Genomic DNA, 16,798 nt, shown 5'->3' with positions numbered 1-16,798 from the left:
GGGCCCCGCCCCTAACTCCGCCCAGGAGCACGCCCCCAGAGCGCCTCATGAATATCCATGAGCCGGTGGAAACCGGGAGTGGGAAGCCCGGGCAGAACACGCCGAGTCGTATGCAAATAGGCGCAGCCCCGGTACTCAATTATTTATGAGCCTTGCAAATAAGGGGCCTGTCCCAGGCTCGGACCCCCGCGAAACTGACGCAACTCGGAGGCTAGGAACGCTCAGGCAAGATGGCCACCGAGACGACTGCCTAGAGAGGCTGCCTGAGGACGGCCGGCTCGGGCCCGGCGGCCGGCACTGATTGCAGCACCATAGAGTCACAGCGAGAAAGAAGGTCACCGTTGGCCGACCGGAGAGGCTTCCTATGGCAAACACCTGAGAACGCACGCAACGTGGCCGCTCCACGTGTATCAGTTCAGACGTGGAGGAGCCGTGAGGACGACTGGAAGCTCTGGTTCCCTAGCTGATCCTCACTTATTTGCTGTTATATCCCCTTCCCAGACGTAAATGCCTCCCAGTCCCCCAAAACAAAAGCTTCCTCCATACTCCACACCTTTCCTGCACCCCTACCCACCCCCCACACCGCTCGTCGTCCACATCTCTCCAGGATCGGGTTTCCGCTGTCCCGCGCCGCGGAGGCTGGTCAATCCTGATTCCATTATCTAAACCCGTGGAAGACCCTTGACTCATAGGTGATTAAGGACTGAGCCAGAAGCTGCCTCCCCTCAGCTTGGCTAATGGAGTGGAATTGTGAGAGTGACTTCCTAATCAGATCAGCTCTCATTTCTAGACTCTCAGGTGGCCCACCCCGGCAGAAGATTGTGAAAACCAATGCTTGTCCAACCGGGAACAGAACAGGATGTACCTGGAGGCTTGCTTCCCGGCTGGCCGGCAGGGCCCCGCCCAGTCAAAACAGTATGGTAAACACCACCCCCCAAAAATGGGTGCAATACAACAGGGCTAGAGAGAAGGCATTAGGACATGGTTTCCAAAGTCAGTTCCCTTTATTAAATGTTGATTTTTCACAGACCAGAAATACAAAATAAAAGTAGAAATAGGCCCCCCTTAGGAGCTATAGGCCTCGACCTCACATGACCCCTGCTGCGGCAAAGTGAAGAGGAGAAGCAGCGGCCCTAAGGTCCGGAGAGCAGGCCCAGGATTCCACCCTGCACTGCACTGCCCCACCCAATCTCTCCCCAAATGATAAAGAGCCATCCTTGGGAAGCAGAGGGAAACGCCTCCCCTGCTGCCTCAGTGCAGTGCATTCCAGCAGGAAAGCTTGTCAAGATGGCACAAAACCCAGGGACTACATTTCGTATGAGAAACTGGTACCAAAACATGGGTGGAGAGACCGCAGGTGTGACAGGGCAAGCCCAAGGAGAGAGAATTTTTCTCCTCTCTACTCATCAGATCCCGATGCCGAGTCTTCTGAGCTGGGGGGAGTACTGGCCAGCTCCTCTTCTTCAGAGTCCTGAAAATCAAAGGTCTCTTAAGGGGAAAGGCTGAGTCCTGGTTGCCCTCCCAGCAAGCTACTTTTCAGGGGTGAAGGACCCCTAATTCCATACCCACCCCCCCAAATGCAGCACTGGCCTTCAGAACCTCTGATGTGCACCCTTCCATTCCACCTCATTACTCTTACAGACCTACCTACCACAACCAGGCCCTAGACATCCACCCCTCTGCCTCAGGTGCCCCTCACCCCCAAACTCTGACCGCACCTCACTCCGCCTTCTCTTCTTTTTGCTCTTGTTCTCTCCAGAAGAGCTCTCATCACTGGACACAAACTCTTTGCTCTTGAAGCTTTCACTTAGCTGCCTTGATGAGGACTTGGATGATGAGCCCCTCGAGGGTGTTGATTTCTTTTCTATCTTCACTTTTACTTTCTTCTTCTTCTTCGACTTGTCCCTACAGCAGCAAGAGGGAAAAGGGCCTGGGCCTTCAGGTTCACCCATCAAAACCAATCCACCCCTAACTTTAACAGGGCTTTTCTCACTCCCAGCCACACTGCCCCTTCTCACTATAAATGCAAACAGCCAGCCAGGTGAGCCCCAAGTGCCCCAAGGGAAAGCCTCCTAAGTAAATAACCAGAAGAATCAGGGGCCATAGCTTGAAGCAGTCTCACATACAGAACTTGTTTGACATCTCTTGATTTATCTCTAAAAATTCGTGTGAGTTATGTTCTGTCATAATTTTTTGTTAATTCCTTCACACCTTCAAATAAAACTAACTCTCTAGGAAAGGGCCCCATTTATCCAGTGACCCCAGGAATTCCCTACATTACCCATACTTGGGCAGTTGCCTACCCCAACTTGAAAAGCACTGCCCTAATGCAGTCAGAGCATATCTATTATCTTTAACACCCCAATTCTCAACCTGGACCCACAAAAATAGATGCCAAAAAAGCACTTACTGGGCCATTTTGTTCCCAACACTCACCTCTTAGAAGACTCACCCCGGCCCCCTTCATATTCTTTCATGGCTTTTTCATATTCCCTCCTGGCATCCTCAGCCTTCCGATCCCACTCCTGTCACACACACACACACACACACACACACACACACACAAAAGAGAGAGAGAAGAATGAGGCCTCTTCCCTGATGCAGACAAAATCTGTACAGAGAAGGTGCACTGATGGACCATCCCTGCCCCCGCTATCAGTGACTAAGTTGCCACCCCTCATCTCCGCTGCCATTCACCTCTTTCTTCTCTTTGGACATTCCCTTCCAGATCTCGCCTGCCTTCTTGGAAAGATCCGTGATACTGATGCCGGGATGGTCTGACTTGATCTTCTCTCGGCTGGCATTGAGCCACAGCATGTAGGCAGACATCGGCCTCTTGGGGGCATTGGGGTCTTTGCCCTTCTTCACCTACATAAAAACCCAAATGCCTTCAGCCATCCATTTCTCATAGACCCCCATCTTCTCCAAAACAAATTATTTAGATCACCTGCTCGGAGGGGAAAAAAATGAGAGGACTACATAGGCATAGAGCTAGACTGAGAGCTCCCAAGGCCAGGAACCCTGTCTTCCTCCCCCTGCACCCACCACCTCACTCATTAGGGACCCCTTGCCTCAGGCCCCTGGGACAGAAGCTGGTCTCCTAATTCAGATCTCCCAGAAGCTAATTAGCCCAAAGACCAGAGAGAAAAAATTTCCAAGAAGATACTCCTCAAGGCCATTATTCACTGGCTACAAAAAGCAGCCCCAGAAGGACCACCTGAGGCCCTACTGGCGGTGGACAGGAGAAGGTAAAGGGCATGGCTCCCCACTCTCCCATTCTGAGTGTGCACCTCCACAGGCTTCTTGCGGCTTTTGCGGTCCTTAGCCATCTTGGCCTTCTTCAGCTGCTTCCGTTTCTTTTCATCCCGGTCACTGTCACCCTCATTACTAGAGGAGCTGGCTGAGGCATTGCTGTCAAACCTGCCAAGGAGAGGGGGGCTTAGAGCCGGGATAGAGAGCACCCCACGGCCTCAGGACAGGAGGGAAACAAGTCTAAAGCTACCTGCCCAAAAAGGGGGGAGATGGGGCCACAGGACAGTCTCCACCCCGTTTCCTCCTCTCAGCTGAAGTGGCTTCAGCGGTCCCCTCCCCACACCTGGCCCTTTCTGAACACCCATCCGTGGCATCAGTCAACCAATGAAACACAAAATAACGAGTGGGCTTCAGCTGCTGTCTTTGCTCATGGCCTGACCCATGTCCTACTCCAACCCCATACTCTTGGGGAGAGACACTTGGTCTTATCTTGCCCAGAAACACCCTAAACACTCTTCACCACTTCCTTTGAGTTAGTTGTCTTAATCCACCCTAGAGTCTTTTCTGATAAAGAGATAATTACTATAGAAAAGGAAACATTTTTTAAAGATAAATATAATAAAATAGGATCTAGGGGCACCTGACCAGCAGTTGGAAGAGCATGTGGCTCTTGACCTCAGGGTTGTGAGTTCAAGCCTCACGTTGGGTAAAGAGATTACTTAAAAAATACATATCTAAAAGGGGAAACTGACCTCTGTCCAAGTACGTCCACAACCATATAATTAAGTTCTATCCAATACGCATGGAACTCCTCAGAAGATAGACACACCTGTGTGGTGCCGGTTTTCAAGAGATTTTTGCAATCATCTGCTCACTGACCTTCATGAGTACGTGGCCAGCAGAACTAGTCAACTCCTATATACATATGCTACGTGTATACACACGTATATATAGCTACGTATCTCTCTATATATAATCTATTTGGGGTTGGGGGGGAGGTTGGGTTTTTTGGCTGCCCAACATTCATTTCCAATTCTTCTGGATAAAGAAATTCTTCCTAATTTTCTGTGGGAACCACCTTGCCCTCATTCAGGAGGGGCTCACTCCACCCCCAGGCTTTAAGGATGGGTACATGCCTGGTTCTAGCACATCAGCACACATCCTGGTAACCTCAGGAAGGGGCAGTGACCGTGCTGTTCACTACTGCCCTGAGAGAAGAGGCACTTCTGGGTGTTAAACCAATTGGATTAAGCCTGCCCAGAGCTTCTGAGGGTCATGTGACACTGCATGGGCCAAACCTATCTAAAAATAAGAAAATCAGAAAAAATAAAACAGATTCCCCACAACTTTTGAGCATCTGGATCCAAGTACCTGAAGCCAATTATATCCCTGGACTCTCCATTACGTGAACTTACGAAACTCCCTTTTATGCTAAAGTCAGTTTGAGTCACAGGACAGCATGGGGGGACCACCATGAGGTTCTAGGTGAGGATACAGAGATTCAACAACTCACCCCAAAAATCCCAGCAAGGAAGTGGGCAGGCATTGGTTCTTATTCCTATTATCTCCCCACTGTATTTTTTGGCTTTACCCTGTGCCATGCACTTGCAAAGCCCTCGACAATTTCCAAAGCATTTCCGTGTAATACCTCGGTGGAGGTCACTTTGCCACCCTGGGTCAGTAGCTAATGTGAAGACATGAGAAATGTCCGGATAGCGTCTGGTCCCTTAAGGTTACAGGCCTCCACCTCCCCCCCTGGGCGTGGAACCAGAACTCACTCCTCTGCCACGTCTTCCTCCTCTTCACCTGGGTTGAATGACTCATCTGAAAAAGAGCATGATGCATCAGCTTTGCCCCAAATGGAGATCCTGCCCTCTTCCCCGGACGCCCGGCTCTGGCCCCAGGCAAGAGCCTAGGCTCCTGAGCGCCCTCACGCCCCGGCGCTGCTGAGGCTGGCCCACCGGTTTCTTCTCCGGAGTCATCGCTGCTGTCGTTGGCATTCTCTTCCCGGATCTTGCCCTCCTCCTTCATCCGCTCCAAGTAAGCGTCGTGCTGGTCCTCGTCGGAGTCGGCGTATTCATCGTAGCTTGGGTTCATGCCCTAGCCAGGGGGGAGAGGTGAGCGAGGGCCGACTCACCCTGGTGCCAGAACCCTGCACACTCAAAAGCACGCCCCCCATGCCTGTGAGTAAGATCAGCTCCCAGAAGACCCTGGGGCTGGATTGGCCACACACAGCGACGTGCAGGGCCTGTGCCCGAGGACCTCCTGCCGACCGGGTTAGTCCAAGCCCCTCCCTCTCCCAGCCCCACTGAGGGCTCCTGAGGCAGCCGAGACTGATCTAAGGTCATGCTGAGGAAACCTGCACCGGGAAGGGGGGAGGGTCACACGCACCTCTTTTTTCTATAAGGGTAAGAAGAAAAGAGAGAGTGAAAAAGAAGGCAGAAGAATCCCTGCTCCCTCCACACCCCCAACAGATCAGAAAAGGGTCATCCTTCCCTCACACACAGGTACCTCTTTTAGTCCTCGGTTTTTGATGTTGAGTTTTTTGGCATTGACAAAATCAAACAGCTTCCCATACTCCTCCCTGTGAGGCGAGATGCACCAGGTTACTAGACAGGCGGGGCCCATGCCCAGGAGGGGCTGCACGCTGTTCTGACACCCACAGGCTGGGACAGGCTGTGGGGCCTAGAGCTACTGACCACATTACCCAAGCTAACAGCTCAGAGAGCCCCAGAGGACGGTGGTAAGGAAGAGTCAGACACTAGTCTCGAAAGGAACCTGCAGAGTCTCAAGCGTCTGGGAAAGAAAAGGTGGGGCTGGTGTGTACCTATTCACCAGATATGCCCAAAGCAGGGGGAAAACGTCAGAGAAAGGGACATTTTCACCTTTGTGCTAGTCTGAATTTCGTACTTCACAAGACTGTCATGAGGGTGAAGCGGGAAGATGTTTGGAAGACGTTTAGCCCACAGTGAGCACTTAATAAACATTAGCTGCTGTTTTCTCGGGCACAGAGCTCATTCCAGGAAAGGGAGAGATAGCATTTCCATCATGGGGGGAGTGGAGAAGGGCTGGTACTGAACACACAATATGGGAAACACTTTAAGTACAGAAAGCAAGCCAGGGAGAGGTTTTCAAAGGCTGAGCACTCCAAGAAGGACCAAATCCCAGGGAAGCAAAAGAAAAATTCTGCTCAAGGCTTGAAAAGTTGGGGAAGAGTCACAGGCCCAGAGAGGGCCCCATGCCATGCCAGGCTTTCCAGTAGAGGCTCGGTCCAGACCAGGATGCCCAGGAAGTGACTGGAAGAAGCTCTCACCTCTCAATGCTACTGAAGGTATACTGGGTGCCCTGCTTGGTCTCAATTTCGAAGTCAAAGGAACGAGTGGTGGTGGTACCACGAGCAAAGTTGACAAAGGAGATCTCATCAAAGCGGATGTGCACAGGTGGCTTGTGGACGTAGATGAAGCCCCGCTCCAGGGGGTAGAGCAGTCCTGAGCTCGCCTTGTAGGAGCAGGTGATGCACTGGGCCCCTGAGTGCCTGTGGAGGAGGCCAGGAGCCTAGTCAGTGCCTCCCTCAGGGGCAGGTGGCACAGAGCCAAAGGCACATCTCTCAGCAGCGACACACATGTTCTCAGGCCCTCGAGTGAGTAAACCCCGCTACGCTGCTCTGATGGAGACAACTGACACCCATCATGCTCTGACCCAACCAGACCTCTAGGAGATTGCGTTCCCAGCCCAGGAGGGATTTACCAAGAAGACACAGCACAGTGCCCCCCAGTCAGGCCAGGACTCCAAGCCGGCACTCTCACCCTTGGAAGTTGCCTGGCACTGTGATCTTGCGGTTGACCAGCGCTTTCATGACCCGGCTGACCATCTCGTACAGGGATCCCGACATGTTCTTAGTGAGTCGCCCCTCAAAGCGCTTCTCCACCTCTTCCCTACAAAGAGAGGAAGGCGAGGTCACAAGCGTTGCTGCCTTCTAATGGCACACCAGTCCCCTGCCTGGACAGGGGAAGAACAGGAGTTCAGGGACACACTCACTCATTCATGTTGAGAGTCAAGGAGATGTCCTCATCCTTGGAGAAGAGGAGGATCAGGAAGTGGTAACGCGTTTGGCCCTGCTTGATGGGGGGATCTAGACTGATCTGGTAAGGAAGAGCCGACAAGGTTTCACACCAATCAGTGTTCCACAAGAATTGCTCATTAACTAAACACCAGCAAGACCGATCTACAGGGCAAAAACCAGGACGAGATCCAGCCCCCATGGTTTCTGCTTACCACAAAAAACATCTGGCGCTGGTCTTTGTGGGGCAGCAAAAAGAGACGCAGCACCGTGGTATAGGGGATCTTGTAGTCGAAGGTCTTGCCATGAAGGTGCAGAAAGGTGGGGTAGATCCGAATGTCGTAACGGCCTCGGGGAGTCAGACACTGCAGCTCCCGGAAGATGCAGATGGCGTCTCCGGTGGCCTGGATCACATCCGCCTTAGACAGCACATTCTGGGCAAAGGCCTGCAAAAATACACACTGGTAGTCAGGCAGCGGGGGATCCTGCTCCCAGGCCAGCCAGGGCCTGCTCAGCACCGTCTGTTCTCCAGGCGACCAGGGGAGGCCTCACCTCAACTGGGTCCACGCCATCCTCCTGAGTGGGAGGCACATAGAAGCGCACCTCCATGAGGGACACCTCTGCGTCATCGTTCTGGTGGAATTCCAGTGTCACCTCATTCTTGCCGGTGGTACACTGGGACACATTGCTGAGGGGTATCTCAAAGACAGGCTGGTCGCCAATGTCGAAGGAAAGCAGCTGCCCTGCGGGGAAAGGGCTTATCAACCGCAAGCTCCATCCCTTAAGGTCTGCATAAACGACGTTCCCACCAGACTGTCGATCCCAAGGACAGAGCACTGGGCTATTTGGTCACACTGTACCTGCAAGACCAGGCACAGTGCCTCATACACTACTGGTCCTCAATAAATTTATGATGAATTACAAACTGATAGGAAATCAGAAACTGTAGTGGAAAAAGAGCAAAACAAGGTAAAGGCTGAAACCCTTCATCCTACCTTCTCCTCCAAACCTCAGTCTTCCCCAGGACTCACCACCAAACTTCACTGTTCCCCAGTTCCAACCCTTCACACAGAGATCCTTCTCCATGAGCTCAAGGCGATAGTGAGTTTTGAAGAAATCCGAGAGTTTCTCAAACTCCTGTGGGCAGAGGGGAGAGAGCAGTCCCCGTAAACCCTGGTGGCCTTAACACAAACATTCTGGGATTCTCTCTGAGAAACTGCCCCCATCTACCTTCTATCAGAAACCCAGAAACTGTTGCCGGGGACTGGGTCTCAGAGTAGGGGAGGAGTAAAGTATGGAAATGACATTCCTGATCATAGGCCTCACAATGCTCTCTGATTTTGGATAGGCAGTGCTTTGATGAAAGGGAAATTAAAATGCAGTAAAGTCTTTAACTCAGTTCAAAACAGAAAAACAAACCTCAAACTAAAGCACTAAGACCCTGAATCTGGATAAAGGCAATGAGCAGAAACCACCAAAAAAATCACTACGGTAGAAAACCTGGAGTCAAAGCACAAGACACCCAAAGCTGAACACTGCTTAATGGCCACAATGGCCCTGCTCTGAGAAGCCAAAACTAGCAATTACATGGTTATCAAAGGAGCCCCAAATCTTTCTAGAAGATTAAAAACAAACAAGGTGGCCACAAGACACCTCACCGATTCTCGGAAGCCGTCATACTTGTAGACATGGCCATTCTTTGTAAGCAATTTAAGTCCGTGGCCCAGGGCAACACGGCGCCAGATGCCTTCCGTCAACTCCCCAGCCTGGATGTTGTCCACTTTGCCCGTCTTACTGTTCTTGAAGATGATACCCTGGCGGCTCAACCTCAGCCGACCATCGTTCTGTTCGAAAAACAGGCCCAAATGCAAGGCTACAATACACACTGTGTACAGGGCATAGACAATCCCACCCAAAACCTACACTGGGCTGGCCAGACACAGATGCAGGACCAACAGCTGCAGGGGTGAGGGTCAGAAAGAAGAGACAAGTAACCAGGAAATCTGGATCCTAAAACCAAACCCTGGCATCCAAATCCCCTGCAGGTCCTTAGTCTGCACTGGGATGGAGCAGCATGAACGGTCCCTTTCAAACTGTGACCCTAGAACTCCTATACAGACATTTTTTGAATTACAATGGCTCAACTTAGAATTTTTCAACTTTATGATGGTGTGAAAATGATACTCATTGAACAGAAACCATAATTTGAATTTTGAATATGTTTTCCCAAGCTAGCAACAGGTGGTACAATCCTCTCCTGATGCTGGGCAGTGGCAGCTCCCAGCCAGCCACATAACCACCAGGGTTGATCACCAGGGTCAACAACCGATATGCACACAACCATTTTCTACCCGTTCTGTTTCACTTTCAGCACACAATTTAATAAATTACACGAGGTGTTCAAACTTTATTATAGAGTAGACTTTGTGTTTGATGGTTTTGCCCAACCGTACACTGATGAAAACATTCTGAACCTGTTTAAGGCTAAGCTAACCTACGATGCTCATCAGGTTGGATGTATTAAATGCACTTTCAACTTAAACAGTATTTTCAATTCACAATGAGTTTTTGGGGATGTAACCCCACTGGAAGGGGAGGAAGATCTGGATGCATTGCCTTTTGCTGGGGAAACACCAACTACACATTATCCTCAGACTCCTTTTCTAAAATAGCAACGTCATCAAAGTAAGCTCTTACTGACGGACAAAAAGTCTACTCCTCCTTCCCTCTCTCAGCCTATACTAAAAAACCCAGGTCCTTCTTACCATGGAGCCTTTCACCTCCTGATAGACGTCGTTGAACTCCAGTGTTTCCGCCATACTGCTCTGCCCCTGTTGGCCTCAACTGGGAGCTGGGCCCCAACTCCTGGGTGGGTGTGCAGACACTCAGCAGGTTAGGAATCTGAATTCAAGAGGGGGCTAGACAAACATCAAAGGCCCATGGATGGAGCCAGGTGGCAACCCCTGGCTGAGCCTGGGAAGTCTCAGTATCTCCTCTGCCTGGGAACCCACAGCAGGCCCTGCAGACCTCAAGGAGTCAGGCCCAGCCGGGGCTGGACGACCCGGCCTGGAGTAGCGCTTACAGCCGGACCAGACACCCGCCCGGGGCGCTCCACCGGGCGCCATGGCAACGAGCAGCAGAACCCCGGGACCTGCCCGGGGCCTGCACCTCAGCCGCGCCCCGACCCAGCTCCCAGTGCAAGGTTTCCCTCCCAGCGCTCCCACCGCGTCGCGGCCCTAGACCCGCGGCTCCCCCGCCCCCTAAAATGGATTCGCCCGCTGCCCGTGGATTCGAACGCGGAACGGTCCATCTTGAGCGTCCCGCGGGGGGAAGCGGGGCCCGCGTCCTCCCAGGGCACAGGGCCGGAGACCACCCACCTCCTCAAGCTGCAGCCTCGCGACGGCCCAGGTGCGGCCGGTGGGCGCGCTGGGGGACGCGGGAGGGGGGGCGGGGACAAGGGGGATTGGGGGGGGACGCTGGGGAAGCTTTTCCCGCGTGCGCGGCCCCGCGTCCCGCCACCGGAAGCCGCGCATGGACCATAGAGAGGGTGTGCGCTGGCTAGAGAGACGCGAGCCGGGCCCGCCTACGAGGCGGCCTCCTAGAGCGTCAACCGCTCTGGAGGACCTGCCGGAAGGGGAGCTGCGATTCAAGTCGCACCGCGGAAGGGAGGGTGTAGGGCTCCTTCTTTAAAAATTACACCTCTTCAGTGGAGGACTAGGTTCTGGAGAGAAATTCTGTCGTTTTCCCTTGTCACGCTTCCCGCAGACGCGTGTGTGTGTCTTTCCGTCCGTCCTGCACAGGAGTGGCTTTTGTGTGGAGTAGAAAGGAGTCTGTGAGGCAAGAAGACAAGACATTTCGAGTTGCGGAGGGAAATGACCCGCCCGCACCCGGGGTGTCGGCGTCACGGTGACTGTCCTGCTCTCCCCCGTCACGTGGGACTGGATCCTCTTTGAAAGGAGTTCTCAGTCCGCACCCAAAAACTTCACTTCTGAAACCAAAGTGTCGGGGAGGCCTGGAAGAGGCTCGCGAACGGCGGTGTCAAGTTCAAGCGCGCGAGTCAGTCACCTCAGAGCCGGCCCTGACTCGAAACCACGTCAGCGCGGGATGGCAGAAGCCGTGCGCCCTCCTGCCGCCAAAAGGCCAGGCCTAGGAGAGGTGTTTGAGTTTGTCCCCCGCAGCCTTCCTTTGCAGATGGGAAAGCCGAGGCCCAAAGAGGATTTGCCCAGGGCCCCAAATCCCCTTACCCCCCTCTAGTTTTCCTCTACACCCAGCACGATTGATGGTACCTGTCCTGCTAGGAATTTTCTTTTAAGATCTTATTTATTTATTGGACAGAGAGACCACAAGCAGGGGGAGCTGCAAGCAGAAGCAGAGGGGGAAGCAGGCTTCCCACGGCGCGGGGAGCCCTATGCAGGGCTCCATCCCAGGACCCTGGGATCATGACCCCAGCCAAAGGCAAATGCTTAACTGACAGAGCCACCCAGGCGCCCCTAGGATGGAATATTTAAATTCAAGACTTCCCTGACAATCTTGGTTATGCCAGCTTGCCAACTCAATCCTGGGATAAGAGACGGCAGGAATGCTCTGTCGCTCCCTGAACTCATGACTTTAACTCTGGGAAATGGCTATTCCAGCACTGTCTAGCAACATACATTCAGCTGGATTCAGTAACTACGGATTGAGCTCCCACTGAGTTCTAGGATTTGAGGAAACTCGTAAACAAGATGGGAACAGCCCCAGCCTTCCAGGAGCATGTTATCAAACAAAAGATTCAGATAAGTAAACTCAACAGTACAGCAAAGCAAAATAAAACAAAACACCCCAATGGGATAATGCTGTGCTGCAGGTCGAGCTTCAGCCACTGCTGACTTGAGTTAGGGACGTGAACTATATGACTCTTTAATCACCCCCGCCCCAGGAGATCAAGAGAAATATTCAAGAGACCCTTCCCCGAGACCCATGCTATTGGAGGCAACTCAGGAAGGGAGCGGTCGGTTGCCGAATTGAGTGGCTTTGGGAAGGCATTCACGAATGAAGGGGGCACCCAGCCCTGGGAAGGCTATTAGGTGGCTGGGGCTGGGGCGTTGCAAGGAGCTTTAAGGAGAGCATGAAGCAGCTGGTGAGCAGGGATGAAGATGCAGCATAAGAGAACAGAACAGAAAGGGTAGACAGAGTGCAGATAAAACATTAGTCCCAGAGGGCCCTAGCCAGCTGCATCCCAGGCAATCAGGAGCCGGGGATTGGAGACCCCACCCCTGCCGTGACATCACAGGGGAGTGGGGTGGAGACGAACAAAAAGGGGGTCCCCCGCCCTGGCCTTGGACTCTTGGCAGCCCAGAGTGTCAAGGGCAGAGAGAGCCTGGACACTGAGCTAGGGTTGCCTGACTTAAAGGAACAGGCTCCCCGTTCCTCAAGCCCCTCCAAGCTGTCCCCTCCAGGCTTTGATCTCTTTCTCCCTGTCCTGAGGACCTCTCCCCCCTGAGGCCACCATTGGGTCCCTTTTGAGTGGCCCCTGAATGCTCTCTCAGCATGAACTGCGTGTCAGATTTCTTCACCTACGAGACCACCAAGTCAGTGGTTGTGAAGAGCTGGACCATTGGGGTCATCAACCGGGCAGTCCAGCTTTTGATCATCTCCTACTTCGTGGGGTGAGTCCTGTGGCCCTTCGGGTCATAGCAGGGGAGGGCTGCTTGGTGTCCCGTCAGTGTTGCTGTCCAGCTGCCTGACCTTCTCCTCTCTTGGAGGAAACAGTCTCTACTCTGGAGTCCAAGAACTGGACTCTGCCACCCCCACCAGGGATCTGGTCCCCAGATTAGTTCTTTTCCCCAGTAAATCCTCTGGAGTCACAGAGTGGTTTCTAGGCACACACCGCAAGAAGTGGGGTTCTTGCACTGGTGCCACCCTCCACCAGGAGAGGTCCCAAGTGACCATCTCCCCTCTCCCTTCTTTCCTGCTCCCACCAGAGAACAGACCACCTTCACACCTTCCCATTCTCCTCAGCCAGTGCTTTGGGGTCTCACAAAGAGGAGGGAGCACAGGAAAGGGGAAGGGATGGCGCTGACATGAGGGAGACAGTCATGGGTCGATCAGGTCGACGGTGGGATGGGAAGGAGAGAACTGGACCGCTTTGAAAGGAGGGATTCCCCTGCTGGCTTGAGGAGATGGTGAAAGAACAGGGCAAGGGGAGAAGCCCTTGTTCTTGGAAGGTAGGACAAAGCAGGGTGTCTGCGGCTTGGGGAGGGGGAGAGACACGGGCACAAATAACTCAGTGGAAGAGGTGCTCAGGGGAAAGTGGCTTTTCTGCACACAATCCAGGGGACCTCCTCGTGAATCCAGAAACACTCCCCTTTCCCAGAAAGCATAAATTCTCTACTGCTACTGACTTTGTACCATATAACCCATCCCAGGAGTTGCTTAAGAGCCAGTGATCCGAACACCCCCTCTCGGCTCCCACCTCTAGAGGCATCCACCCCCCCCCCACACACACACACACATACGCACACATATGCACCAAGGGCCATGGAGCAGACAATGGTTCCGTCCTTCTTGTGGTCATTTGCACCCACTGGTGGGCACCAGAAATGACAGGCAGAAACCTCTAGAGTTTTCTTTCCTGGTGTGTGGGTCTCTAGTCTCACGCTGTTGCCTGAGACAATAGCTCTGTGTATGAGAAACGACAAGCCACGGACAACTGTCATGAGTTAATTCAAGTCAGTCAAAGAAGACATCCGGTGTGCGCGTGGGCTGGAGCTGCGTGTGCGTGGGCCTCCTTGCCTGAAAGGTCGGAATAGTGTGTGATCGTGTGTGTGGAAAAGTGGGCAGGCGTGGATCAAGGGATTTTTTTTTTTTTTTTTTTTTGCTTTGCATGCTTTGTGGGAGCCAGTAGGACTCATTTCTGTGGCTGCTGTAGGCAAGGCTGTATTTCTAGTACTTCTCTCAGGGATATTAGAGAAGGGATTCAAGCTTTGGGGTAAGAAAAATGGCCTTGAAGCTTACTTACAACTTCGAGGTTTTGTGAGGTATGGTGTTTGCAAATGTTCTGTGTCTGCATCTCCAGAGGCTGGCTCAAAGTTGGTTCTTAAATGTTCCATGTTCGCATGTACATGCAATGCTGTCACTGTTTATACCCACAAGACGGTGTGGGGCTCCAGGTGAGTCCAAAAGCTGCCTCAGCACATTCCTGACTCTGTTGGCTCCAGGTGGAAGGTTGATGGAGGGTAGACAGCGGCTGCTGGACCAGCCTGCTCTGCTCTCCCGCTGCCCCTGTCTCTCCTTCATTGTGATATGATCTGATGCTCTGATCCTCAGTGCTGGAGCCCGGCCTGCAGAAACAAGCATGAGAGGCTCTTTGGCGTCTTGATATCCAACCCCATCTATCTCCCAGCCTGACAGCTCCCCACGGAGCTGCTCCTTCCAGTTACATCTGTGTAGTCTGTAGCCCAGCCCCCTGGCCTGAGCCCCATCTCTGTGCACATGAGCCCAGGCACCATTAGGACTTCATGAATCCATTGTCTTTAATTTAGCAGAAATTTATCAAGCATTTCTTCATGCCAGGCATTGTGCACCAAGCATAGAACATGGGCAAAAGCAGACAGGGCCCTCACCCTCATGGAGGTTACAATGCAAGAGATGCACATTAATCAACAACCTCCACAAAACAAATGTAAAATTTCAACTGTGGCTCAAGATTTGAAGAAGAGGTGCACAGTGCTAGGAGAGCTGCTAGTATGGAGGCATTTGACCTGGTCGGGGAGCTAAGAGAAGGTTTTCTGGAGATGTGATGCCCAAGCCAAGATCCGAAGGATAAGTAAGAGCAACCCAGGAGAAAAAAAGGGAAGAAAGAGCGTTCAAGGCAGAGAAATCCAGCTCTGTGAAGGGAAAGAGCCAGGCAAATGGGGAGAAGAAAAGAAGGTCTCTATGGCTAGAGCAGAGGGAGCAAAGGTGAGGGTGGTTGTAAGATGGGGGTGGGATCACACCCAGCCAGACCTCAGACACCCTCAGAGCTTTCGTTTTTACACAGGGGCAATGGATGGGAATTCTGTGTGTGTGTGTGTGTGTGTGTGTGTGCGTGTGTGTGTGTCTGTGTCTGTGTCTGTGTCTGTGTGTCTGGGGGCAGGGGCGGGGGGGAGACAGACAATGAGATCCGAGCTGGGAAGATCGCTCTGGCTAATTCACTGAGTGATTGGAGTGGGTAGGAGTGAATGCAGTGATTGGAGAGGGCAGTGCAGTATATTGAGAGAGATGATGGTGGCCTAGACTCAGTAGAATTTGAAAGGATTTTTAACGCTGTAATATTAATATCTAACTAGGACTTGAATCTCTTCCATAGTATCCCTGCGAGGTAGACCAGATGCACAGTCTTCCTAGGACACGTGTAACATGAGCCAACTGTTTCTCTTATGCATTTACCACAGCATGCCAGCTAATTGTCTCCACATGTGCTCTCACCCCTGCTCCAGCCTCAGCTGCTTGTCTGGAGTTGACACCACTTCATCCCTGGTGTCTATTACCCACCCAGATGCATAGAGACACCAGTGGTGTTTCTACATGGCTTTCCCAGGGCCCAGGTGGCAATCCCCAGTCTCCTCTGTGGGGTGGGACTTCCTAAGAACCAATCTCTTGTTGGGATCCTAAGACACAGGAGATCCCTAGGGACTGAATTTCCAGAAGTGCTGGCTGTTCCATGGCCTGAGCTAGTTTGCAGAGCCTCCTGGAAGGAAGCCACCTCCCTGCAAACCAGAAGAGGGCCACTCCCGGCCATCTGATGCTCCATCATCAGAAAGACCTGTAGTGGCTGGTGGTGCCTTGGACCCCTCACAGCCCTGCTCTCCCCATCCCTTCCTCCCCCTGCAAAACCTGATCCACAGACTCACTATTTGCACAGCTGTCCCATTTGGTTCATAATATTCAGCCTTGTTTTGGATCTTTTTTTAAAAGATCTTTTTTATTTATTTACTTCTTTATTTGAGAGTGAGAGGGAGAGAGAGGGCGGGGGGAGCAGCAGAGGGAGAGGGACAAACAGACTCCACGCTGAGCATGGAGCCTGATGTGGGGCTCGATCCCACAACCCTGAGATCACGACTTGAGCCAAAATCTAGAGTTCGATGCCAAACCAACTGAGCCACCCAGGTGCCCCATGCCTCACTTTGAATCTTATGAAGAAGCTCAATACATAAAGTGGTTAAACAGAGGAGCTGTTCTAGCTTAAAGAGAAGGGCCTGGAATTCCACCTTCTTTACCCACCACCCCATCATTTCAGCCTAGAATAGCACCCTGAGGCATCCCGTGGGATACTAGGTGACAAGTATGGTGGGAAGACCTGTTGGAACCCACCTTACAGATGCAGAGAAGAGTGTCACTCTTGTCTCCCCCACCCCTCTCTGCAGCCCCATGATGGGGAGACCGTTGAACGAGGACCCCCTGGTTAGAAGCCTCACTGTGACACCAACTAGGAGTGGGGCTTGGACAGGTCACCTTATGTCTCTA

At 52.5% G+C, this 16,798-nt stretch overlaps 2 protein-coding genes across 5 annotated transcripts in view; one reads left to right on the top strand and one right to left on the bottom strand.

Annotated features, from left to right (window-relative positions):
• Positions 1-985: 985 nt before the first annotated feature.
• SSRP1 (structure specific recognition protein 1) lies at positions 986-10,763 on the bottom strand. 4 transcript variants are annotated; one of them, XM_028111216.2, is made up of 17 exons: positions 10,690-10,763; positions 10,078-10,230; positions 8,971-9,156; positions 8,344-8,449; positions 7,865-8,055; positions 7,528-7,758; positions 7,291-7,394; positions 7,059-7,187; positions 6,566-6,787; positions 5,764-5,836; positions 5,214-5,352; positions 5,031-5,076; positions 3,291-3,420; positions 2,698-2,868; positions 2,437-2,525; positions 1,719-1,905; positions 986-1,471 (listed from the first exon to the last, which is right to left on the bottom strand). In XM_028111216.2, exons 2-17 carry the CDS (start codon positions 10,129-10,131, stop codon positions 1,400-1,402), a joined length of 2,130 nt encoding a protein of 709 aa, XP_027967017.1. In that variant the 5' UTR covers positions 10,132-10,230; positions 10,690-10,763; the 3' UTR covers positions 986-1,399. The 4 variants fall into 4 exon arrangements, with proteins under 4 accessions (XP_027967017.1, XP_027967019.1, XP_027967020.1 ...); XM_028111218.2 differs by having other exon boundaries at positions 10,078-10,213; positions 10,690-10,762; XM_028111219.2 differs by having other exon boundaries at positions 10,078-10,177; positions 10,690-10,762.
• A 744-nt stretch (positions 10,764-11,507) lies between these two features.
• The window catches only part of P2RX3 (purinergic receptor P2X 3), a 28,795-nt gene continuing 23,504 nt past the window's right edge, over positions 11,508-16,798 (top strand). The window contains exon 1 of the mRNA XM_028111224.2: positions 11,508-12,960. Coding sequence (XP_027967025.1) covers positions 12,842-12,960 — 119 coding nt within the window. The 5' untranslated portion in view covers positions 11,508-12,841. The remainder of the gene's footprint in view (positions 12,961-16,798) is intronic.

Source organism: Eumetopias jubatus, unplaced genomic scaffold (genome assembly GCF_037043125.1).
Source record: "Eumetopias jubatus isolate StellerSeaLion01/CBP00866 unplaced genomic scaffold, mEumJub1_p1.0 scaffold_13, whole genome shotgun sequence".
NCBI lineage: Eukaryota > Metazoa > Chordata > Mammalia > Carnivora > Otariidae > Eumetopias > Eumetopias jubatus.
Note: the sequence above shows the minus strand (reverse complement) of the source record. Positions and strands in the feature narration are given on the sequence as shown.

What these genes read in the sequence shown, in the direction of transcription:
- SSRP1 (XM_028111216.2), bottom strand. Translation starts at nt 10,131, where the DNA reads ATGGCGGAAACACTGGAGTTCAACGACGTCTATCAGGAGGTGAAAGGC. An exon ending in TTGACTCTCAACATGAATGA is followed by an intron (nt 7,188 to 7,290) that starts GTGAGTGTGTCC and finishes CTCTCTTTGTAG; the next exon opens with GGAAGAGGTGGAGAAGCGCT. An exon ending in ACCTTCAGTAGCATTGAGAG is followed by an intron (nt 5,837 to 6,565) that starts GTGAGAGCTTCT and finishes CTCGCCTCACAG; the next exon opens with GGAGGAGTATGGGAAGCTGT.